This window comes from Eupeodes corollae, chromosome 3 (genome assembly GCF_945859685.1).
Source record: "Eupeodes corollae chromosome 3, idEupCoro1.1, whole genome shotgun sequence".
Lineage (NCBI taxonomy): Eukaryota > Metazoa > Arthropoda > Insecta > Diptera > Syrphidae > Eupeodes > Eupeodes corollae.
In genome coordinates, this window is record NC_079149.1 from 116,119,678 (window position 1) to 116,144,575 (window position 24,898).

The following is a 24,898-nucleotide window of genomic DNA, read 5'->3' on the forward strand; positions in this document are numbered from 1 at the left end:
CTTTGATTTTCTCTTAAGATTTTATGTTCAAAATGTATGTTTTAAATTAAATTTACACTTTTTTCCGATTATATTTTCAAAGTAAGCTTTTCGATCACAAATGTGTTTTTTTTAGGAAAAAAGATGACTTGGAAAATATGACAGTCTGTTTTAAAAGTGCCTTGTAGCTCTAGCTTGCTTCTTAGGTGTATCAATTTGACAAAAAGCTCCAAGAAAGAACACCAACAATAAATCAATTTAAAGAGTTTCTTTGTATTGCAATCCAAAATTTCCTAATGTAAGACCCTTGTCCATAGAAATTGATCAATCTCTGAGGTAGATCAGATGTGACATTATTAGATAAAGAAAAAACATTTTTTTTTTTGTTCACAGTTCCGTGATCTGTTCAGAGCTAAAAAAGGACATCACAAGCGCTTTTTTGGTTAAGCGGAGAACCAGTGTAACTTTTACCATTTGAATTTTTAAGGGTTTTGTTAAATTGCTTTTTGGAAAGCATTACAAATTTTCTTACCAAACAACACCAAAAAGTTGAAACAGTCCCTTAAAATCTTCTCAAAATATGTTGTATGGTCGTAATTAATATCTACTTCAAAAAAGTACATTTATTTACTCTATCTAATTTTCTATTTCTTGTACTGTTGCAAAAAAGAATGCATTCCAGAAAACCTTGAAGAAGTGATTTAAGTTAAGGGAGTGAGGTAAGCCTAGCAGTCCTTCAATTCATACAGCGAATTTATAAAAATTAAACACACATTTCGTGTAGCAAGGATTTGAGAAGCAACAAATAAGTTACACTGGTGATTTTTACTGCTTGTACTCGAACGCGGCCATTTTTGAACATCACACTGACAGTTGAAACACAAGTTGAGCACATGTGCCTGTCACCTGTCATTTCTCATATTTTTGTCTGATAAATAAATAGTCTTTTGCTGATTTTAGTTTTTGAATTTTAAATAAAAGAAGCCAAAATGAAGACTTATCCCACACTTACTAATTCTCGACCGGAATTTAAAAAGTACCCACCCCAATTAAATGAGGTAACTTTGATCATCAAACCTTAGTACCTTTTAAACATCCGTTTTTCCTTCCAGCACTTGGCTAATTTGGGTGCTCCACATCTTGATTCCTTTAATGAAATGCTTCGTTTTGGTCTCAAAAATATAGTCAAACACATGGTTCCTGTGAGCATGCTAACAAAGTCCGGAGAGAAGCTCTCCATTTGGTTGGAAGACTTAGTAATTTCAAGACCGAGTGTTCCAATGGACTTTATCGATGCAAGAGACCGCAACGTCTATCCTTCGGAATCACGTCAAAATCACATCTCATACTCGGGTGTGTGCAGCGCTCGCATTGGCTGGTCCATAAATGGGTTAGAAAACGCTCCCATCGATGTAGATCTCGGGAAAGTCCCAATAATGATCAAATCAAAAGCTTGCAATCTCGGAAACCTCAACCCCAAGGAAATGGTTGCACGCGGAGAGCACGATTCCGAGTGGGGTGGTTATTTTATTATAAAAGGAAATGAGAAAATTATTCGAATGCTTATGATGGCTCGAAGAAATTACCCAATTGCTGTTAAGCGCTCTGTATGGAAGGATCGTGGCCAAGGTTTCTCGGACATCGGCATAATCTTGCGATCGGTGCGATGTGATGAATTGGCCTACAATAATGTCCTGCACTTTCTCAACAACGGCACTGCCAAATTGATGTTTGCCCAATTGAAAACAATGTCATATGTCCCGATTTGTTTGATTCTGAAGGCTTTGGTGGACTACACCGACGAGGAGATCTACAACCGTCTGGTTCGTGGCTACGAGGATGACCAATACTACAAAGCCAGTGTGCAAACAATGCTGAGAGAGGTTCATGCAGAAGGCATTCATTCGCATATCGAATGCAAGGATTATCTTGGAGAGATTTTCCGCAGCAAGTTCACAGATCTTCCCGAATGGACAACAGCCGCCGAAGTTACAGAATTCATTCTAAACGAACGTATTCTAGTTCATTTGGATAGCTTTGAAGAAAAGTTCGATATGCTGGTGTTTATGGTGCAAAAGCTCTTCGCTTGCGTCCAGGGAAAGTTTAAGATCGAAAATATCGACTCGGTTATGATGCAGGAAGTCCTACTGTCCGGGCATCTGTACCAAAAATACCTAATGGATCGCATTGAGATATGGATGTACTATGTTAAGAAGGCAGTCTTGAAGAAGGTCGAAAATGGTGGTGTATTAATAACGCCACTACTTCTTCAGGGTTGCTTCCGCACGGCGGGCAACATTGAGAGGCCAATGGAATCGTTTTTGGCCACTGGAAATGCACCATCGAAAAGTGGCATGGGTTTGATGCAGAATACTGGTTTGGTGGTTATGGCAGAAAACATTAATCGAATGCGTTATATGTCACATTTTCGAGCAGTACATCGAGGTTCTTATTTCACAACGATGCGGACAACAGAGGCTCGTCAACTGCTGCCCGATGCTTGGGGATTTATTTGCCCCGTTCACACACCCGATGGAACTCCATGTGGTTTACTCAATCATTTGACTGTTACATGTAAGATATCAACCACTCCACCAGCCAGTCAAGTCAAGGTAATGTTTAGTTTTTGTCATGGTTTTTCTTCTATGTTATGATTTTTTACAGCTCATACCCAAGACCTTGGTGGACGTTGGACTAATTCCCCTACAATCGCCTTGCTTTGACTCATTCGCCAAGCTCTTGGTAGTCTTTCTCGATGGTAAACTAATTGGCCACATACGTCAAGTTGATGCTACAAAAATCGTTGATAAACTTCGCTGTTTGAAGATTGACGGAACACTCCCCCAGATGATGGAAATCGCTTATATTCCCCCCAAAAAGGCAGGCCAATTTCCGGGACTGTTTTTATTTTGCTCCCCAGCACGAATGATGCGACCCGTTAAGAATCTAGCTTTGGGAAAAGTCGAATATATTGGTTCGCTTGAACAAGTCTATATGGAAATTGCTGTCGACGAAAAGGAAGCCTATCCGGGAGTGACAACTCACATTGAATTGTCAAAAACTGATTTTATGAGTAACTTGGCTAACTTAATTCCAATGCCTGATTTAAATCAATCACCTAGGTACGTACTTAAATGAATTGGATCTTTTTTCAATTGAAATGAAAATCGTTATCTTAAAGGAACATGTATCAATGTCAGATGGGTAAACAAACGATGGGAACTCCATGTCTGAACTGGCCCAAACAGGCTGCCAACAAATTGTATCGTCTGCAAACCCCAGCCACCCCACTCTTCCGTCCAGTTCATCATGATAACATTGGATTGGATGATTTTGCGATGGGAACGAATGCTGTCGTGGCTGTGATTTCGTATACTGGCTATGACATGGAAGATGCCATGATAATCAATAAAGCTGCTCATGAGAGAGGCTTCGCTTATGGAAGTATTTACAAGTCAAAGTTTGTGGAACTGAAAGGAAGTTCCTACTTTGCTCGAGATCCAAATAATCCGGAATTGACGTATTTGGATAACGACGGATTACCACAAACTGGAACCCAAATAAAGTATAAACAGCCATTATATTGGTGAGTTTGAGTCCCTCCTTTGTCCATCAAATAACAACCCTTAAAATGTTTTTTTATTTCAGTTACTTTGACAACGAGGAATTCAAGTATAAAGTTACTTTGAGTGACGAAAAAGAAGATTGCGTGATCGACAGTATACGTTATTGTGGCAGTTTCAAGACCAATCCGGAAAAAATGATATGCTTAACAATCCGAGTGGCACGTCCACCAAATATCGGTGACAAATTCGCCTCACGTGCCGGCCAAAAGGGTATTTGTTCCCAGAAATACCCCGCCGAAGATCTTCCCTTCTCCGAGACAGGTCTTATCCCAGATATCGTCTTCAATCCTCACGGTTTCCCATCTCGTATGACAATCGCTATGATGGTCGAAACTATGGCCGGAAAAAGTGCAGCTTTACATGGACTCGTTCATGATGCGACACCGTTTAGATTCTCCGAAAAGAATACCGCTATCGATTACTTTGGAAAACTGCTGGAAATGGGTGGTTATAACTATCATGGCACAGAACGCCTGTACAGTGGAATCGATGGCCGAGAAATGAATGCGGATATTTTCTTTGGAGTTGTACATTATCAACGTTTGCGTCACATGGTCTTCGATAAGTGGCAAGTTCGTGCCACAGGACCTATAGACGCAGTTACACAGCAACCGATCAAGGGTCGTAAACGTGGTGGAGGTGTTCGTTTTGGTGAGATGGAACGTGATGCTTTGATATCGCATGGTTGTGCCTTCCTGTTGCAAGATCGTCTCTTTCATAATTCTGATAAATCATATGCCCTTGCATGTGACAAATGTGGAAGTATATTAGCTCCAACAATTTTGGGTAGCAAGGAATCGGAAAAAGGATCAACAGATGCCCCGAAAATGTGCAGAATTTGTGGTGATAGTAAACACGTGGGAAATATTGAGCTTCCGTTTTCGTATAGGTACCTTGTGAGTGAATTGAGTTCGGTTAACATAAATGCAAGACTTAAAATAGATCATATTTAAGAACTTTTGTTACAAGTGGTCGAGGAGTGTGTTAAGAATTAGATGAAAAGAAAACTTTTATAAAATTAACTTTTGAAGTTTTTTCTTTTTAATTTTTCGGACTTTAACAAAAATGACATAAAAAAAACAACACTTCACTAAATCCAAGGCGAAAATCCAACATATGAGATTCCCAAGACAGCAGGATCAGTAGCTTGATCGATAAGACACTTAACCTGATCTTCAACAGACAGTTTATCCTTGGGGAGCCTTGAGCGTATATTAAACTGTCTATGTCCTCGCAGAATCTTCATATATCCTTCTAGATACTCGATATTTCTAGAATTTGATTAAATTAGTTTTATTAAAAGAATAGCGACAAGAAACTAAAACTTACTTCGAAACTACACCAACATTGAGTTCCCTTTCAAAGAGATACATTGGATTGGAGCCTTGTAGCTTGCATCTAGCAATATCAATACGATCTTTCGGCTCCCAAGCACACAAAATCGAATCCTCATCGTCGTTGATTCTTTTCATCGCCAAATCAAGCCAGTTAACAGATGGTTCACGGATAAACACTTCCATATAAGCCATTAGCAGTCGATCTACACTGCGAAAGACCCGCAAGGTATGTGCCATGCACTTAAAGATCAATCCAGAAGTTCCCATTGGTGACATGGCATTCACTAGATGTGAAGTCAGTCTGAAGGGTATCAACTCAGGAACTTTTTGATCACGTGTCCCAGAACCGAAAGTAAATCCAAAATCTATGCCAGTCATAGAACCGTCCTTGACATTGATCAGAGTATTCTTCAAATGCCGATCTCCTATCCCTAAAATCCACTGAGCTATATTCATCGCTGCCATTGAGGTGGCAAAATTGTTTCGAAGTGCAAAGAAGCTTCCAGGCGAGAGTGCCAAATCCATTAGAGCCTTCTTCACAATGTCAAAATCTATGGTATTTTCAAGTGATCTCAAGTTATTGATTAGCTCTTCTCTGGTATATTTACAAGCGGCAATGCCATAAGTTCCATACTTCATGGTTACAGCATTCGAAGGAAGCTGAGAATGTCGCTCTATAAACTCCAAGTAGGCATCATTTAGCCCATTCATGATATTCCGACTATCACTGCACCTACGCTCGAAGCAATTTAAAATGAAATCGTTTAACGTGACGGTATCGTTGACCCAACTTAGGATTCCACAATTTCTATCGATCGGAACTACCTGATAGGTTCGAATTGCCAAGTTGTAAGCCTGACATCGTTGGTCCTCTCGCAACTTTTGCGACATAAGCTTAAGGATCTGTTGGATTCGTTGATCCTGCTTCAGATCCTCGCCATGTTTGACAAGGAAGTCATAACTGCGTCCATTGCTTCCATGAATAAGGATACGCAACGGATATCGCTGGGACACAAGTACCTGTACCTTAGCACCAAATCGCACAATTTTAATACTCTCCATAAATTCAAATGAGTTCTCGGCAGAAAGTCCAGGCAGGGCTATGCATTCTTCTTCCCCACACCACTGATAACTTGCCAACCAGGGGCAAATTGTTTCCAAGCGTAAATTAGTCTCGAATGCACTGAAAAGTTGTCTCTGCAGAGCTCCTACCACTTCACTCAGTTTCTTACGAATCCGATCTTCATTACACGTAAACGACATTGTTTTGACCTTTTCCAATTCCAATTTGTATACCTGTAATCTTCGATAGGCAACTCCTCTAAGACCTTCCTCCTCACAATAAACATCCTTGAGGAGTTTTTCAAGAAGTTTCGAAAAGTGAACATCGTTTATGCTTGAGTGGTGTCTAATATCTCTATCGAAGCTCTGCAGTTGTGACATTAGGAATGCTTCGGGAACAGCAAGATATCGAAAACTCTTCATAAATTTATCACAAAGTTTATGATGTAGATTGTCCATGATTTGGTGAATTACACTGCGATCACTGGAGTGCCCTTCGTCTCTCGATAAGCTTGAATTAATCTTGGCTTGCCTATACCATGTCGAAAATGGATAGCGTAAAGCATCGGGGTACTTCAGAGCAATGCTTCGTAGGACATCATCTAAATAACACGATTGATTCAATTCAAAACTTGATAGAATCTGGGGAATCCATGCCAAGTAAGTCCAAACGGGGACATCTGCAGAACATTGTCGAAAACGATCGTGAAGCAGACCACTTTCTATGGATGACAGCTGAAGGACACAAGGGAATAGTTGACAGGCTTCTTTGGAACCATATTTCATAGCTTCCAACACGGATTCCAAGAAAATCTCTTCGAATTCTGTCTTCTGTTGGCAATCTGTTTCGATTTTATTCAGAACATCGTATGAAAACTGAGCCAAGCTATAACTGGCATCAGCTAGAGTCCGAGAATCTATTGAAGATGATGAGCTCTTTGCTACCATAACTTTTGCTCTATGGGCTTCTAGAGCAAGCTCAATGAAATCAATTCGTAAATCATTGGATTTATTTTTGGTGATCCGTTTTAAAGCCATCTCTTGAGAGGAATTGAATATTTCCTGCTCGACTTTTTCGATTGTTTGTGTTGCAATTTTGGTTCTTAATTCTAGTGCTTCAGTGTGTTGTTGTGGATAGTTGGCGAGAACAGGCTTTTGAAGGAGAGTTGTTATTGCATTCCAAGCAGTCTCGATAAAACCCACACAATCTGTTGTTCGATGTGTTTGGAGGAAAATATTTTGTATCCTGCTCAATTCGTGAGCGATCAATTCGATGGGTTCCGTTCGAGATGGCGACAGGCGTTCGAAAACCTTCTGTGCCAAGGAGAAGTTATTCTGATGCACCGCGGCATTGAAGAGCTGTGTTGTCATATGGAAAACCGATTTACTTAGGTCTCGTTCTGGTCCTTTGACTTAAAAACAAATTTTAAACAAATTTAAACAAACACAAAAGTTGAGTTTATACTTACTTTGTGCATCCTGTAGTGTCTTGGAACCAAGAGCCGCAATGTATTTCCTATAACCCACCAACGTGTTCCACATCCGCAAAGACTCTGTTGGATCTATGCTGCATGAGTTCCATCTCCTGCAAACCTCCTCAGTGGAATATTCATCGAAACCCTTTATAAATGTCTGAGCATAGAAATCAATCTCTGAAACTCTTTGTGCCCTCAGAAGACTCTCCAGCTTTGTTTTGGTGCAAAACGATCCCGTGATGTTCCATTCCCACAAGAAATTCTTTACAAAGTTCTCATAGAGCACTCGACATTGGCGAAAATCCTTAGTAACTATCGACAGCATCATCAGCTCCTCAGAGAACTCATTCTTCATAAGCTTCGCTCTATCTGTGGCCAACATCCATTCGGAGATGTTTCGCAGAAAACTCCTACTTTCCAAATCGCCTTCGAGGAGAAGCTGTATTTTTGCATGCATCAATTTTGGCAGAAGGAAATTCAAGTTGTAACTGTCAGTCCAGAGCTCTTCGAGATCATCGATTTCATTGTTAATGGCTTCAGTTACATGTGACCAATCGCTCAATTCAATGGAGCACTCATAGTAACAATTATAGGCATAATAATGTTCCATATGGACATTCCTTCCGATAACCTCAACGAGTAGAGTTTGTGCCTCATCAGCGCGCCCGTTGGCTCTCAGTTCAATGGCATTGGATAGCCTTGGATCTGTACGAAGTTTGTCAGCAAAGATCGAAGATACAACTTCGTATTCTTTTAGAGAGCTATAAATGTCGGCCAGTTGTAACCAATGAGCAGGTTCCAGAGTCACTGCAATTTCATGATCCCAATCAGAGATGAGACGTTTTTCCAAGTACAATGCTCCAAGTGTTAGATTTTTAGATTCTTTGGCAAACTTGGCGACCTGATCTGGGGGAAGATTGAAAGCATTCGGTTTGAGGAGGCTCACCTCAAGCAACGACGAGAAAATAGTCGAATCACACATTCTGGAGTTGCTCAAAATATTCTTAAAAATGTTATTGATTTGTTCGAGGAATTCCGATGCATCACATTCTCGTGCTTCCAGTATTCCCGACAAACTTGCCACAAATAATTGCTGAGCGATTTGAACGTCTCTCCTCACCAGCGCTTGGAGCGGGAGTAGAAATGCAAGATTATTGATGAGCAAATCTGGATATTCACCAAATCGATAACGACGATACAAGCCCACATCGTTCTCAATGGCCTTGCGAGCCGATTCTTCGATATTTTTTTGTCTAACACTTATTACCCTCAGAACTTTGTCTTTTTGTTCTTTCTCTTTATCCTTGAGGAATCTCCTTCGGCGAAGTGTACTCGCCGAGTCCTCTTTGGGATTCTTGATTCCAACAAGTTTCGATCGACGATCGAGGACTTGACTTCCGATTTTAAATGGCATCGAATTTTGACTGTAAAGAGTAAATTTCTCGTTTACTTGGCTCACAACGATTGGATCTTGGGTTGGCTCAAATGCATAGTCGGCATTTGTATTCCTTACCAAACTGCACAACTGGGTGGCTTTAAACAAACTGGGTCGAGCTTGTGTGGATTCGGCGAACATCGGTGGAAGAGTGTAGGTGGTGCGACTGCGTAATTTGGTATTGATGTGATATTCATGCAACTTTGAGTCTCGATCATCTTCAAACTGAAATATCTGCTTCTTTGACTCAGGACTTTCTATTGCCGGATCAAGAAGAAGCTGAGTGCAGAGACCAAGGAAATGTTTCTCTCCCTCGAGAGCATAGTTCTTGAGGAGGAACAAAATACGCTCGGTGAGTATCGACGGTATTTGAGCTTCCTTTGACCAGAAATGATAGATTCGTTTTTGAATCTCGACTTCGGGATCACTTATTCCCTTCAGGATCAATTTGATCGCCTTATTTTTGAGATCACTCCCGAAATTTTGAGCCGCATAAATGCATATCTCATAGCCAATATCCCTACAATCAACCCTCTTCAATTGCAATGAGTCTTCTACATGTTCAAAGAGCAATGAAAGGTCGTGGTTTTTAATCATCGGGAGTGCGCGGTTTAGAATATGCAAGGCCAGAAGCTGGAAGTCGGATTGCTTCAGAAGATCCTTAATTCCGATTCCTATAATCGTATTATACACCTCATCCTCCTCGAACGATTCAACCCGAGATAGTATCATTTCGAGGTAACTCCGTTTGGTTGTCCCGATGGCTGTGGGTATCTTAAAGCATATAACCTCCCGCAGCCGATCAACAATTTGAGGACTTGATTTGTGAATGTTGTAGAGAATATCCGTGAAACGTTTCTCACACTTTCGATCTTTTTTATTATTTAGCGAATGTAATCGTGTTTGAATTTCCTGAAAAAGGTTATCGGCACTATCTTGGTCTCCGGACTTCGAGAGTACCTCCAGAGCGGCACCCAAAGAATAAGCTGCTGGCTGATAAATGCTTGGTTTTAGATTTTCAATGTTTGTCAAAATTGCATTGATGTAGAGAACTTTGGTCAATTCTGTCCAAGGAATCAACTCGTTGGATAGAATCATTCCCAAGAACACAATTCCGCATTCATTTGAATCGGAATCGTTTCGCTGACTTCGCGTGATCATGTCCAGGAGCAGATTCGAGGGGACAACAATTATACCCTTCCACATGGACAACATTGTTTGAACGATTTCCAGGTTGAACTTTAGGATTTCTCGAGTTTCACTCCAAGCATTTTTCATTACAAATTTGAGGAGTTCCTGTACGAGAGACAGCTCATCGGAAGCTTGGGGCAGATGGAAACCCTTCGAGGCTAAAATCAGAATTAATTGTCATTTGGGTGGATACATCAGAGTTTTTCAAAATACTCACACCAACTCACGAGCAGAGCAATCATGTCGGTGATGAAAAAATTCAGAGTGCTTCCAGCACATTCGTCAGCAAGCATCCTGAGGATAGGTTTAAACAAGACGTGTGCAAATTGTTGAAAAACCTCGCTACAATTATCGACCACCTGGGCCAGGAATACTCGAACGTTCTTATGATTCTCACAACTTCCAATGCTATTCGCAATCGCCTGCACCCACGGATAGGATCGTTTTACACTGCTGTCTGCTATCACTGGGGTGATATTGTTTGTGTGCATGAATTTTATGACACCACAAACCATAGCCATAACTTCATGCTTATTGACATCATGACTCTCCAATCGCACCGATTGAATTTCAGCTGATCTTAGTTCCTGACGACGCAGAGCTTCGCCATAGGGGCGAACCGAATAGGAAGTCATATCGATTCCTCTGACGTCTTGACTCAAACTTGATTCCATAATATTTTGTGTTTGAAGGCGTCTCGATGACGTGATTGTGTTCAATGTAACCGAAGGTCTTACATCGAGTTTCCGAATGGAAACAAATCGTTTTCTTATCTTAGCATATTCTTCCATCTCTTGGCCAGAGAAAACGTAGTGCTTAGAACAGTCAACCAGGTTGGACCATATTAGTTCGTTTTTTCTGGAATTCTCTTCGAACAAAAACTTTGAATAGAATTTCAATTCCGTCTGAGTGTTGCTTACGAGCGACGAGAGAGCACAATATGCCGAACATTGGTACTGTCTAAACAATTCTAGAGCTTCTTTGTTATCGGTGGAGAACACCTCCGATCGCACATAGAATGCCTTCTTGGTAAACGTCCCAACAAGCTCACTGTCAGCTTTTGGCTTGCCAAGCAATTCAATTGCTATCGGGCAGGTTACACTCCAATAGAGTTCTTTTCTCACAGTTCCAAAGAAATGCTCCACTAGGCCATAGCCGATTATACGATTGGCCAAAGCCTGTTCAACAGCCCTGCCTGACGAACCAACTCTATAATTAGATTCCAGGAGCATGTTTATGATCTTAATTTTAGTTCTAAAAAGCTCCATGAGTGCTTTTTCGGAACAGTGGATGAATATATTCAATAAAAACCTCCGATAAATTGTTATTCGAATTGTTGGCTCATAGCGTTCATTGAGAACAGTTTCAAGAGTTCGGTTTAACACTCCAACCTGCTGTCCCTCACTCAAACACAGCGTAAATGCCTTGAGTTCTTTGCGAATTATATCCTCAACTAAGTGAACCTCATCCGATGCGGTGCATTTCAAAAGGAATTCCAATAAAACATACGACTTTGATCCAACCAGAGCATTGAGAAGAGTAACGAAGGCATATTTAAGACATGTCTCCTGCAAACTGTTCTTGGAAAATTCTGTTGATCGTAAGGGAAAATGTTGACATTGAAGATGTTCTAGGGCTGACATTAATTCCGTTTTCTCATAATCATTTACGCCCACCATTAGAGGGAGGAGTGATATTATTTTGCACTTCTTTTCCAAGCTCAGCTGTGTTGCGGAGAGTTTTGAAATGATGAACTGACCTAATGCTGGAACTTGTTCATTTATATCTAAAGGATCATTGCTCGAAATCGAGGCAAGAACTCTCAAGAATTCTATAAAATAAAACTTTTCTGGTTTTTGCATGTAGTGTTCAATTAGAGCCTGGAGATTTTGAATGCACGTATCTATTATGTTTCGAAAGGAAGAACTGCTACGTCGTCGGTCCGATTTACTTTTGTTTTCAAGAACTTCTGTAAGAACTCTGAGAAGATAGGATTGCTGATCTTCTGAGAGGCTCGGGAAGAGATCAAAACACTTTTCGAAGAAACTAAAAGATCGAATATGATTTTATAAGTTAGATAACAACTTTCAACAATTTCCAACTCACCTTAATGTAGCTTCTTGATATATGACCTTTTCATATAGTTCAAAGTATAACTGTCCGTGTTTGATCTTCGAATCGAGGTTAACGGTGTACAATTCTACATCATTCAGCATAAACTCAATGACTTCAGTGGAATAGTCCTTCACCCCAAAAGAAATCCGCATGAGACTATTTCCAAAGGATTTAACGTTTTCCGTGAGTGTCACGGTAACTTCTTTGCCAAAACTTGTACGTTTTATGCCATCAAATAGAAGCTTCATGATGCGGTCACAAATTGCAACCAAAGTTTGCAATTGGCTGCTTTCCATTTCTTCAAAATTAGCTATCTTGAGAATGTGCAAAATTCCGTTCACATACGATGGTCTAGTGTCGAAGGCTCCTTCAATTTTGAACATGTTAGTCATTTTCTGGGATAGATTGTCCAATTTTCGTACCAGGGTTACAAACATTTCTTGATTTAGTTGATTGAAGAACTGTTTGTCCGGGCAATTGCTTTGTATTTGCTTACAAAACTTTTGCACTCGATTATCGAGTTGAGAAAATATTTTCTCCAGACGGAAATCCAAATGCAAGGTTTTTGGTTCATAGATAAGTTGAAGGATCAAGTCCTGAAGGAGTTCTTTGGTGTCTTGTTTCCAAAAGACAACACATTCTTCGCGAGCACACTCCGATTGTAGAAACTCGATAAGGAAATCAACAATGTGTATTACTATGAGACACTTAAGAACATCCATGTTGTTTGATATTTCCACATTTGAACCGGACGATGGAATTGCAACAATTTCTGCCATGGGCTTCCAACAGATGTTTTTTAAGAAGCATTCAATTGCGCAAAATATGTTGGATCCCCGGAAGAAGTGTTTGCTTTTGTGAATAGCTTTTTCCTTCAAAAGCCATATGTAACATTCCAGTGATCCTAGCAAGTATTCCAACCAACTGTAAAGGCTCCTCTCTGAACTTTCACTATGGAGCAGTGTAAGAAAGTTTATGTCAGGTCGAGCTGCTATGCCGAAACCATCAGATGGACCTTCGCAAATCTCTAGCAGATCATCGTCACTTATCGAATCAGTCTGAAGGAAATCCCAAATACTGCCTAGTCCTGTAATTCTTGGAGCCAGTGTATGGGCTAATTTAATGCATATTCGGCGATAGAACATTTTCTTCGAGCCAGCTTCAAACATAAGGAATCTCAAGATATCCCTGAGAGTGCCCGATTTCAGAGCTGTCGGAACTCGACGTTTGGCGGAATGCTTCTCAAACAAATAGCTTCGCTCCGAAAGAACTCTCACAATATGATCCAAAGCCTCTGAGATCATCTCCAGGTCTGGATTCATGTCATCATTTGGTGGCATGGTGGTGAGTTCCTCGCTTAGTTTAAAATTCACACAAAACGTATACAAAAGCTCAACGAAAAATATATCGCATACAGACTCTTCTTCCCTCAGGCGACGGTAGAGATTGTTGAATGCTAATGCGGCTCCTACTCTTTTACTTGCATCCGAATCAAAACTGTACATTTTCAATCTTCCCAGAATAATCTCAATGCTTACGGGGGAGGCGGCCAATTGCTGTGGGGTCGTTTGTTTAATACTCCATTCGACGAATTCACGCAAACAACAAGCTGATAAATCACGCAAACCAAAGTTAGACTTACTAGAAATACCCTCCATCAGAGCGTCCATAATTTCCTCGACGCCTCTGTCTAGGTTCTCATATTTTGACATGAAATGCATCACTTGCATCAGTAATGGCTCGAAAATTTGCTGCACGGTTGCATCACCGTCGCATCCTAGTTCCAGAGTCTTTTTGCAAAGCTCCTTCCAAATCTGCCCCTGATGACCTCGAGCTCCAATCATATACAAGACTAAAGCATGAACTAACTCACAGGCGGCGATTTTCGTCTGTCGATCGGTGGATGTCAATGCAAGCTGACAAATACGAGGAACCAAAGTATCTAATTGGACAGTCACACTTATGTCGGGAAGTTTCAAATCGAGATGGACACATTTTCGAGAATCCCATTTGACCAGGTTCTCATTCATTGCTGAATTCATTACGAGCATTGTAGCAGCTTGTGGATGCAGTTTTCCCAGGAGTGACACGATTTTCGCCTGAATATCCTGAAATTCGATGTGGGATTTACTTGGCTTACCGGGCTTCCTTATTTTATTTCCACCACGCCCTTCTCGAATGCTTAGGAACTCCATGTTGCTATTTCCGTGTAGATAGCAGTCCAACAAAGGTAGCACCGTGGCGTGAAGTTTTGTCAAGTCTTCGCTGTCGTTGAAGTTGGAGATTTTTTCCAAACAATCAATTGCCAAACTCGCCAACCAAACCATCGACTTTCCCAGATCAAATGCGCATTCGAAAACCGGAATCATATCGATCAAGCAATTTTGGTAAAACTTAACGGGATATTGGAGAACAAGTTCAATTGTGGCAATTTGAAGCTCTCCAGATACTCTTTGACATTTAACAATCATCACCTTGAAGGCATGTGATAGAGTTACTTCCAATCGAGGTGCTAAGTTATCTTCGAAAACTTTAAGTTTCACCGCTGTCCGGAGGCCAACTTCAAGAAGTTTCGAAAATCCACTTATGAAAGGATTACGCAGTGAAAATTTAACCATTCTCTCACAAAACTCTTCGATCCAATTAAGAGTGTAGGGCCTTTGAAGTTTTGGCCAAATATCTCGATAGAAATCGACTAGATTTATGAAGATGTGAAAGTCCTTAGGTCGAATTGGACACAGGTCGAAATTTGGATCGCAAAAGTGAAATTCTTGATCGCGACCATCTTCGTCAGTGTAAACTCGTTTCTTGGTACGAAGATCAAGTTTTTCGAGGATTTTGAATAGAGTAAGCATAAGATGATCGAATATTCGATCAACAATTATTGATTTATCATACGACGACGATCGGGAATTGGGTGTTTCGTCCAAGAGTGCATCCCAAAGGATACTGAAGGATTTATAAGTTATATTATCCTTCCAATCGATATTTTCTGACCAATCGGCATTCGCGTCAAAGACATGCTTGTGCGAGCACGTCCAAACTACACCTTCAAAAATGACCTAAGTAATTAAGAATTATGACTTTTTAGATGACTTTTTAACAGGGCTACGAACGGTTTTGTTTGGAAGATTTGTAACTTACCTTATTAAGCACTCTTTCGAGAAGCGTAACGTCCGTTAAATACAGCGAATTGAATGCATTACAAATCGAATTAGATACATTAGCGCACTGAAGTGTCGGCAAATAATGGAAGTCACGTATCAATCGAATCATAATGTTCTTAAGATTCTCTGCCAACACCTCTGAGATTTGAGGATTTTCGATTTCCCTAATGACAGTCGATAAAGCATGAATATAATCGGGAAAGTGATCCAATAAGTCTCTCATGGCACTATCGTCAGCCATTAGAATCAAATCACACTTCTGCACAACCAACGAAATCATATCTTCCAGAATTGCTGGCAAAAATTGTTTACACAGCAATGAGATTGAACCAAATCCTCGAATTGCAATGCGAGTTTCTGCAGGCTTCGAATCTGCAGACTCGAGGGTCTTACGAAATTCATTCAAAAAAAATTCCAAGATATTCTTGGAGTTGGTATCATCTGTTTTCAATTGTTCAGCAATAATTTTGTGGAAAGCATAGAATCCATAGATGCCACGTCGACGTTCATCGTAGATGCTAGATCCGAGCCATTTGCCAAGACATTCATGCCAAAATTTGAAATCACGGTATATCTGTTTGGAAAATAGTGTTGAATGATGGGTGAAGAGGTCTAAGCCAGCTCTAAACGCTGTTTTTTGTGTGATGTCATCGGGCAGGGTGGAAAGCGTTCTAGTGCTTGTGTAGATGCGGTCACATGCCTCTGGTTCTGACGCAGGCGAGGGGGCAAAGTTGTACAAATAGTCATTTAGACATTCCATTGCCCCAGTGAGGGCTCTATAGCGTATCTTTAGAAGGCAGAAAAAAAAACTTAGTGCTTCCTCAGTGTTCGAATTAAACACCATTAAAAGAACTTACTACCTCTTGGCTGACCATGTTAGCATCTAGGGTCTTAAAGCACTCGATTTTGATGCGTTGGGCACTTTCCTCGGAAATACTGATCGGATAGAATCGTGCTATGATACCCAGAAGCTTGAACAGCTGCTGAGTAAACATCTCCGGAGGTTTTTTGAGATTGAATACATTCAGTGAACGTTCTACGACTTCAGTTGCGAGATCTTCTTCAACTAGATTATTTTGAAATAAAATCTGCAGGACCATGGTTGCTCTTTCGCGCTCTTTTGCCGAAGGAGCTATACTCGAGGCAATAAATTTCATGCAACACTATAATTTCACAAGATTTGGAATGTTCATTCATATATAAACTACTTAATATTCTTTACCTGGATTATGTTGGCAGTATAGGGTGTAAAATTTGCAGTGTCTGCGTTTTTTGTAAGCAAATTGTACCATAGTGTAAAAATATTAACATTGCTATCGTGGAAGAGTTTATTGGACTTGAGGGAATTTTTCAAAAAGAATATTGTGCCGGTTTTTGTACAGAAAAGCTTTTCCAAAGTCAAATCTATTAAGAAATATTGTTGTTCATTTATAGGTACACATAATATAATAAATAAAATACAATTTTTCAATAATTATTTACCAAGTTCAATTTTAGTTAGGGGACAATCAAAAAAATTAACAATATTATCGATATATTCTTTTGCTGCTATGGGATTTTGAGCATTAAGGAGCTCTTTGAGTCGTTCTAATTGTAAAGATTTTGTTGACATGTTTATTTTACATATATTTCAAATTTCTATAATTTTAAAGGTTCTAAAAACAATTTCATTAAAAACTTAATTAGGGAGAAAAACAAAAATATTTGTCAACAAGTTGCCGGCTGAGTGTGAGATGTGTCATCGAGGTGCTTCGAATAAATTATGTCTATGGAACTCATATTATGCTCTAAACAGAATTAGGCATGGGTAATAGCAATGGGCGCGCTCGTGCTCCAATAGCTTTAAGCAGCATTCACATGAGCGCGACCAACGAACGACGAATGACTTAGACAATGTGAGTTTATATACGTTTGAAGACATATTTCCACACAAATCCTTAACAAAACGATAACAATATAGTTTATATTTGATCTATGCTGCATACTTTTACTTTTCAATATGATATTTTAATAAATTTAAGAAAACAAATTTATTCGTCGCGAAAAAAATTGAAGTTGATACGAACTGTCAAACCTTATTCGCGTTCCACATTATCCACACTTCCAACGAATAAAATAATCGCGCGTACTTAACCTAAAAAAATCAATCTTGTTTTGGTTTCGGTGGTCAAAGTCAAACTTTATTCGCGACGAATTAAAAACTCTCATGTGAAAGAAATGTCAAAATCGACGAATATTCGTTCATTCGTTGGTCGTTGGTCGTGCTCATGTGAATAATGCTTTATTCGTGTTGCATTATCAGTATCTGAAAATTTTTATAACCCTGAGGTTAGGTCTCTTCCGCAATCTCATCAGCAATCCAATGTTTTTTTTTTGACTGGGCATATTATGTCTTGCCATGAGAAACCCCAAATGTCACATTTGACACAACGGTTAATCTGTTGTTTACTTTTTTTTTATTTTCCTTTTGTGGCCGTAGTTGTTTTTTTTTCAAAATTAAATTGCAAACAAATTATATAAAAAATGCCTTTGGGTGAACAAAAATTAGCCCTTAAAAAAATGCTGGTTAAGAAGCTGGAGGAACTAAAAGAGCTAAAGATGATAAAAGAAAACACAGGTTTTGGGTGAATCTATTACTCGAAGTAAGGGAACTTCATGATTTGGAGGCGCACTACTCAAGGACTTACTATACGAAGACCGGCAGACTATAAAAATTTGTATAGAATGTCGGTCACCAGCTTTGAAAGTAACCTTGAATTAATGAATTAATGTACATAAATATTTTAAAATTTTTTAACAGGTTGAACCTTCTATAAAAAAAAACAAACGAATGCGTTACGCCATTACGGCAAGGAATCGTCTGGCCATGTTTTCATTAACATAGTTGCTCGTAGACACTTCAGTTTTTTGTTGATATCAGCTGGATTCTTATAAAACTGCTCTGCTATTTCTCCTAAGCTTTTTTTTCAGGTCGTTTCTTTTGTATAAATTGCTTTTGAAGTTCCACAAACATTCTTTTGTTTTGTATATATTTATCATGTGACCGGTGATTAGTCACCAATCGTTCATTGTAACTGAAACAGTTAAATAATATTTAGTAAACAACAACAATTTAAGAAATTAAATATATTTCACTTTTCTTTAATTAATTTCACTTGCTTAATATACAAAATATGTAGGCATAACCGTACTCGATGACAATTTAAACGAAATCAAATTTGAATGTCAAAAAGACTGTGGAAAATGGACGCGCACCACAAAATACAACACAAACGTCAAATTTGATGACAGGATTTTGATCCGCTCGAAAAACCCAAACTACGATGACCGGATCATGGACTAGATGTTGGATTGTTGGTCTGTATTGGATTATCTGATGACAGGCCGATAGTACTGTCATCGGAAATGTTCAATTGAGACACCAAGTTGGAGGTTTTCGCCAAAAATCTTTCACACTTGCGAAGTGCTAATATTTATAACGCATTCTATAAAATAAGAAATTCACTTAACCAACATGCTCATTCGTACAATCCGGTTACAAAACTAATTCAAAGCGATATACTGAACAGACAATAAAGTATATGATTTACTAATAGGATTTTGTATTATGAATAGTTTCATATTTGAGATGTCAGTTTTGAAAGAGTTATGTTTTGACTTGTGATTTAGAGATTTTTCTACGCCAAAGCCTCACAATCGATTCAATACCTTAGAGATTTAATTTGTGAAATAATCGGGGGTAATAATCTCAAATGTACGAATTGGTCATGGGAAGCTTCATAACTTTCATTATCAAAATAAAACCTCTTATTGTACAACCAAAACCACAAAAACCTATATTTAAATTGGCATTCAATTTCGTGAGTATTTATGTTGCCGCATTCACAAAGCTAGTGGCTACGTAGTCAAGGGATTGTGATTGGTTTAATCTAACTACAAAAGTAGTTGAAATTTCCCCTCCGATGTAATGTAGAAAAATCAGCTACAAAGTTAGTGGGGAATGATTTTGACGTTTCACAATCAGCTGCAAAATAAAATAAATCGTTCAGTATTTAAATACAAATAAAAATCATTTAAATTGTGTCTTAAATTTTATTTAATTGAATTTAAAAACACAAAAGATAAGTTAAAGTTCTCAAATCAAAAATGTTTCTTATTTTATATATTTGCATTTGTCAATAATATCACAATTCCAGATTGCACTAGCTTTGTGAATGCTCCCGTTTATAAAACTTAAACACTCTTTAAATAGTTAATAAGAAACTTCAAAGTGTAGTTAGGGCATTAATACAGAAGTTATTGACTACGTGCGCAGATCTAAAACGGACTAGTTGATTGTATAGCTGACAACAACAACAACAACAAATGTCAAATGTCAAACAAAACAAGTTTAAATAAACAAAAATAAATGTTTTTGATTTTGTATACAACCAACCTACAATAAAAACTATTTTGTGTTTGTGTCGCTAAATTTTAAAACAATTAAAAATGGTTTGTTGTGTTGTTGGTTGTCCAAACAAATTAAACATACAGAGAAAATGTTTTACATTTCCAAGGACAAGTTATAAATCAAGAGAGCTATATGAATTAGCTAAGCGAAGACTAAGTGCTTGGATAAAGGCACTTCGGATAACTTCAGCAACTATTGAAATTCTTTATCTTCAAAGAGTCTGTTTCAGACACTTCATCAAAGGTTAGTTCTAATTGATTTCAAATTCTATAAATAAAAAAAAAAAAAAAATTAACATTCAGCAATATACCCTTAGGACGTCCAGCTTCATTAACAGACGAGAGCAATCCCGACTGGATTCCAAGCAGATTTTTGGGTGTTGGCGCTAATAGAGTTTGTGAAATTGCTTTGAAAAGAAAATGTAACTTATCAAAAAAGCACGCTCAAATTATACATTCCAATTTACACGTCCCCGAATCAATACAAATAAGTGAAACCCTAGAAGAATCACTGGAAATTGGTGAAAATGAAAGATTTGGCGGAGACGGAATTGACTATGATGAGCCGAATATGGAATTCGTTCCTGTTGCAAGTACGTCAAAAGTCCGTCCTTTTCTGAACACTTGCCAAAATGATTCTACTTCCCAATCGGGTGTTGAAAAAAAGATTCCGAAACCAATAAGAAGGATCACCAAGAACAGGGAGTTAGGTGTTAAAAAAAGCATTGCAGACAGCAATAAAGTGTATATTCCTGCGAACTCATGCTCCCTAGAGCAAACCATAAAACAAAATCAAATCTATCTTCAAACACTCAAAAGAGAACTAAAAAACAAAGAAGAAATAATAGAAATGTATGAAAAGAAACGAAAAGATTTTGAAACAAGGCACAACGCGGTAGGTTCGTTAACTTTGATATATTTAATTAATTAAACTAATGTAATTTATTACACTTTTCTGCTTCCTTGTTTTTGGTGTTTTTTTATTACATAAAATTCTTAGGAAAATTCTAAAAACATTTTAAATTAATCTTTTTCATAGAATCTTTTATTTTTAATGAATAACTTAAAACTTTTAGTACCTTTTAAAAAATAAAAAAATAAATACAAATACATATAAAATATCCCTTGCAGATAACGTCTTCTTGAATTATAAAAAAAATGTCTCCTTTCAGAGTACGTATTCTTACGAGACATCAATCAAAGAATTAGAACTCAAAGTAAAAGAACTCAAAACCAAGCTTCGTATTCATGATGTTTCATTTGAAGCTCTGCAGAATGACAATGAAAAAGTTCTAAATCTTACCGGTTTGCCAAATTTTGAATTGCTTAACAAATTGTATGAAGTGATTGAAGGAGATTTAAACGAAAACTCCAAAACAAGATTAAAGAAATTCGACTCGTTTGTTATAAGCCTCATGAAGCTGCGGATGGATTTGCCAATATCATATTTATCGTATGTCTTTGGCATGTCACCCTTAACAATATCAAGATTCTACCGTGATAGTCTAGCGATAATGAACTTAAAATTAGGACCACTTGTAAAATGGCCAGATGATGAGGCGTTATTGGCGAGCACGCCGAGTTGTTTTAAGGAAATTATGGGAAATAAGTGTATTGTTTTGATACATTTTTTGGAAGTCCTAATTAAAAATCTAAGTACGTATTTTACCTCGACACTTTTTGAGCTTTTATTATTTGAAAATAATTGTATTCGTCTTTTCTTGCAGAACCCCCAGTAAAAGGACTTCAAAGTGTAAATCATACAATCAGGTATTTGATCGCATTTACTCCAGTTGGTGAAATAATTTATGTATCTAAAGGCTTCTTGAGTAGTGTCACAAACGAGAGCATAATTGAAAAATCTGGATTTTTTGATAAAATCACCGAACAACATATTGTTCTATCAGTTAAGGATATGTTTGAAGAAAGCCAAAAAGACAATGAACAAATACAAAGTATTAAACATATGGCTAAGAAAACCGAGGACAAAGTTCTTGATATGTTAAAAGATAATTTTAAAATTCTATTCAATCGACAGCCAGTCAATGGACACGGAGAAATTTACTCAGAATTTACAGTGAGATGTTGTTGTGCATTGGCAAATTTATTAGTGCCTGAATTGTTGGATAGTGATGGGAAAGAAATTGAAGAGACTGTTGTTGTTATTTCAGATGAACAAGAAGACACGATATTATAGACATTGGTATATATTTTATTATCAATAAAGTCAAAATCAATAACTCGAAGAAATTGTTGTTTATTTTTACGAACACAAAATGATTTTATCTCCAAAACAATTTTATGCAACGAAAAATAACTACTTTTAACATCTGGTAATATTTTGAGAAAAATCCAATTGACAGTTTTTTTTTTTTTATAAAAAATAAAAGCCTAAAAAACATTTCTCAAAGTTGGTAAAAATTGAATTTCGACTCAAATCGGCCCTATCGAGGTAACCGTCGGAGCGGAATTCTCTCCGATTTCCTCCGAATCGGAGACATTTTGCTTCAAGGTAGTTGTCCGATCAGCAGATCGGACATTCTCTCCGACAAAATTCAACGCATGCAATTTGCATCCGATGCTTTGCGATGAAGTACTTGTTTTGTTTTATTTTTGACAGATACAAACATACAATTTTCCGAAGTCCTCCGACAAGTTCTTGTTGCGGAAAGTGTTTTCTTTTTTTAAAAAATAGTTTTAAGAACCAAAGACAACACCATGAAGGCTTGTGATATTTTTATTTTCAAATATATAAATTTATTTTTAATAAATTTTTATGCATCAAAGTTGAGTTGAACTATTTCATTTTGAGTTGTAGCTGCTTGGTTTCGAAGCACATTAGTCTGAATTTCATGAATTTCTTCTTCCGTATTGTTTAAAACTTCATGCTTACGAGCTCTTCTGTGACATATTTGAAAACGGCTCTCTGCGCTTTGCGGTGTAGGAGTCCTGAATGGTGTCATAAGACACGGCTCCAATGGATATTCTGAATCACCTACAAAAAGAAACAAATTCAGATGGTCTTTATTGTTGTAAAAAAAATGTTTACCCAGCAACCAGCTATTTCTTGTACTTAAATGATTTCTTTCGAAATACCGTCGTTCAGGACTCAAAGCCCAAACATGAGAGTCGTGGTTTGCTCTTTCGTAGTTAGCATTAACGGCTCTTATTCTCATTTTGTAGTCGCAAATCTAAAATAAAAATAATTTTAAAGTAGTACTTTAAAGGTAAAACTAACATCTTACAATCATAACGTTAAGACTAAAATGTCCCTTGCGATTGAAAAATAAATGTTTGTTTTCTACTGGTGCAATGATTTGACGTGAGTACAGTCCACACACCCAATCACTCCAGGAAAACCAGTTTTTTCGAAGAAATATGTTTTGGACAGTTGACATTCTTCATCAGACATCTGTAAAGATATCCAGTTGCTGCACAAGGTCTCTTCCATTATATCTAAAGTTTCCTTTAAAATAGTGGAAAAAGTCGACTGGCCAACTTAACATTGAAAATCTTTTCCAACACCATGTTGGTAGTTTCCCTCGGCAAAAAATCTGAGGCAAGCTGCTAATTTATGTTCCGGAGTGAAACAATCAGACCGATGATTTGTTTTGAATTTGTGTTGAATCTGCTCCAAAAAAAAGCAAACGTATTTTTATTCAGGCGAAGGTTTTTCTTGAATCTGGAAGAGAATCTTAGAATTATTAGAAGATAAGAATTAGATTAGAAGATAAGTTTACTTACGCCGCGTCAGATAGTTTACGTATATTGCTTTCATTTCGCAATGTTCTCCTATTTTCTTTATTTTGCGCCCTAATTTCATTTGATTCAGCGTCCGAAAATAAACCAACACTATCCGTTTCTTATTATTATTGCTTGTATAAAGTCAAATAAATAAATAAAACTTATGTTTCAATTTTTTTTTAATTTATTCTTTTTCTTTGACACTTTAAATGGAAACAAAAACATATGTTTGAAATAGAGAGGCGACTTTATTTGATAGTTTTGATTTAAAAATCGTTGAATCTAATTAAATGCCTTAAAAATGCTAGCGCATTATAATTGAAAAAATTACTTTTTAAAAGCAATATATTACATTCTGCCACCAATTTTTTATGGTTTAAAACGCTTATTGTCTTTATTTTATAACATATTATCGAGAATATATCGCATTTTCGATATATCGGTTAATTTGCACATCTCTGCCTGAAAATTATATCCATCGCATTGCGTCGTCTCATGTCCGTTAAATTTCTTCCGATGACAAATACCTCAAACCGGAATTCAATCTCCGAAAAGGGATGCGTTGCGGAGAAAGTTCCGCTCCGACGGTTACCTCGATAGGGCCGAATATCTTTTCAAAAATTTGAGATTATGGATTTTATATTTTATATACGAAATATTGCTTTCAACATTTGGTAGCATTTTGAGAAAAATCGAATTGGCAGTTTTTCTTACAAAAAATAAAACCCTAAACAAGAAAATTAATAAAAGTTGGTAAAAATTGATTTTCGACTCAAATATCCTTTCAAAACTTTGAGATATTGGCTTTAAGCTACTTTTATCTTTTATAAAATATTGTTCTCAACATTTATTAAAATTTTGAGAAAAATCGAATTCACAGTTTTTTTTTTCAAAAATAAAGAATCCAACAGTCCGTTTTTTCATAAACAAATAAAATCTACAAGAAATAGTACGCAAATATGGTAAAAATTGATGTCCGGTTCTGCATATCTCTCAAATTAATTTCGTTCATCCAATTTCCAAAAAAATTAAGAAATGCCACTAAAATTGGTAAAAATTTGTTTTCAACTAAAAATCTATTTAACAAAACTAGTTTTTTAAATTAAACTCTTTCTTTATAAAAAATATTGTTGGTAATTTTAAAATTTTTAAGAACCCTATAAACTTTTAAGCAATACAAATCGACAGACGGGATGGGAAGTTATCATATCAGTGTGGGTTGCATCCCAACCTCTTTTTTTTTTTTAGCTTTTATATAAAAATTTCAGAAAAAAGACGTTTTTTATCGAATTAATGACCTTGACTTGCATAACTAACT

The 24,898-nt window shown here is 37.5% G+C and overlaps 3 protein-coding genes across 5 annotated transcripts; 2 read left to right on the forward strand and 1 right to left on the reverse strand.

The window, feature by feature from the left end:
• The first annotated feature begins 880 nt into the window (after positions 1-880).
• On the forward strand, positions 881-4,627 carry LOC129952760 (DNA-directed RNA polymerase I subunit RPA2). The gene is made up of 5 exons (XM_056065573.1): positions 881-1,037; positions 1,092-2,591; positions 2,644-3,101; positions 3,161-3,565; positions 3,628-4,627. The coding sequence occupies exons 1-5, from the start codon at positions 969-971 to the stop codon at positions 4,556-4,558; spliced, it is 3,363 nt and encodes a 1,120-aa protein (XP_055921548.1). The 5' UTR covers positions 881-968; the 3' UTR covers positions 4,559-4,627.
• Positions 4,624-17,099, reverse strand: LOC129952759 (DNA-dependent protein kinase catalytic subunit-like). Of its 2 annotated transcripts, none has more exons than XM_056065572.1 (9): positions 16,870-17,099; positions 16,610-16,791; positions 16,248-16,550; positions 15,365-16,174; positions 12,212-15,282; positions 10,323-12,151; positions 7,474-10,263; positions 4,935-7,416; positions 4,624-4,876 (listed from the first exon to the last, which is right to left on the reverse strand). In XM_056065572.1, exons 1-9 carry the CDS (start codon positions 16,997-16,999, stop codon positions 4,696-4,698), a joined length of 11,778 nt encoding a protein of 3,925 aa, XP_055921547.1. In that variant the 5' UTR covers positions 17,000-17,099; the 3' UTR covers positions 4,624-4,695. The 2 variants fall into 2 exon arrangements, with proteins under 2 accessions (XP_055921547.1, XP_055921546.1); XM_056065571.1 differs by having other exon boundaries at positions 16,245-16,550.
• A 2,684-nt stretch (positions 17,100-19,783) lies between these two features.
• LOC129950114 (uncharacterized) lies at positions 19,784-22,080 on the forward strand. 2 transcript variants are annotated; one of them, XM_056061938.1, is made up of 5 exons: positions 19,784-20,080; positions 20,154-20,731; positions 21,009-21,492; positions 21,564-21,606; positions 21,670-22,080. In XM_056061938.1, exons 1-5 carry the CDS (start codon positions 19,876-19,878, stop codon positions 22,031-22,033), a joined length of 1,674 nt encoding a protein of 557 aa, XP_055917913.1. In that variant the 5' UTR covers positions 19,784-19,875; the 3' UTR covers positions 22,034-22,080. The 2 variants fall into 2 exon arrangements, with proteins under 2 accessions (XP_055917913.1, XP_055917912.1); XM_056061937.1 differs by having other exon boundaries at positions 19,785-20,080; positions 21,564-22,080.
• Positions 22,081-24,898: the final 2,818 nt, after the last annotated feature.

Coding starts and splice junctions, on each gene's coding strand:
- LOC129952760 (XM_056065573.1), top strand. CDS start 969: ATGAAGACTTATCCCACACTTACTAATTCTCGACCGGAATTTAAAAAG. Junction 1,038..1,091: donor ACCCACCCCAATTAAATGAG/GTAACTTTGATC, acceptor TTTTCCTTCCAG/CACTTGGCTAATTTGGGTGC. Junction 3,102..3,160: donor GATTTAAATCAATCACCTAG/GTACGTACTTAA, acceptor GTTATCTTAAAG/GAACATGTATCAATGTCAGA.
- LOC129952759 (XM_056065571.1), bottom strand. CDS start 16,999: ATGTCAACAAAATCTTTACAATTAGAACGACTCAAAGAGCTCCTTAAT. Junction 7,417..7,473: donor GACACTACAGGATGCACAAA/GTAAGTATAAAC, acceptor TTTGTTTTTAAG/TCAAAGGACCAGAACGAGAC. Junction 4,877..4,934: donor AATGTTGGTGTAGTTTCGAA/GTAAGTTTTAGT, acceptor ATCAAATTCTAG/AAATATCGAGTATCTAGAAG.
- LOC129950114 (XM_056061937.1), top strand. CDS start 19,876: ATGGTTTGTTGTGTTGTTGGTTGTCCAAACAAATTAAACATACAGAGA. Junction 20,081..20,153: donor TTTCAGACACTTCATCAAAG/GTTAGTTCTAAT, acceptor ATATACCCTTAG/GACGTCCAGCTTCATTAACA. Junction 20,732..21,008: donor TTGAAACAAGGCACAACGCG/GTAGGTTCGTTA, acceptor GTCTCCTTTCAG/AGTACGTATTCTTACGAGAC.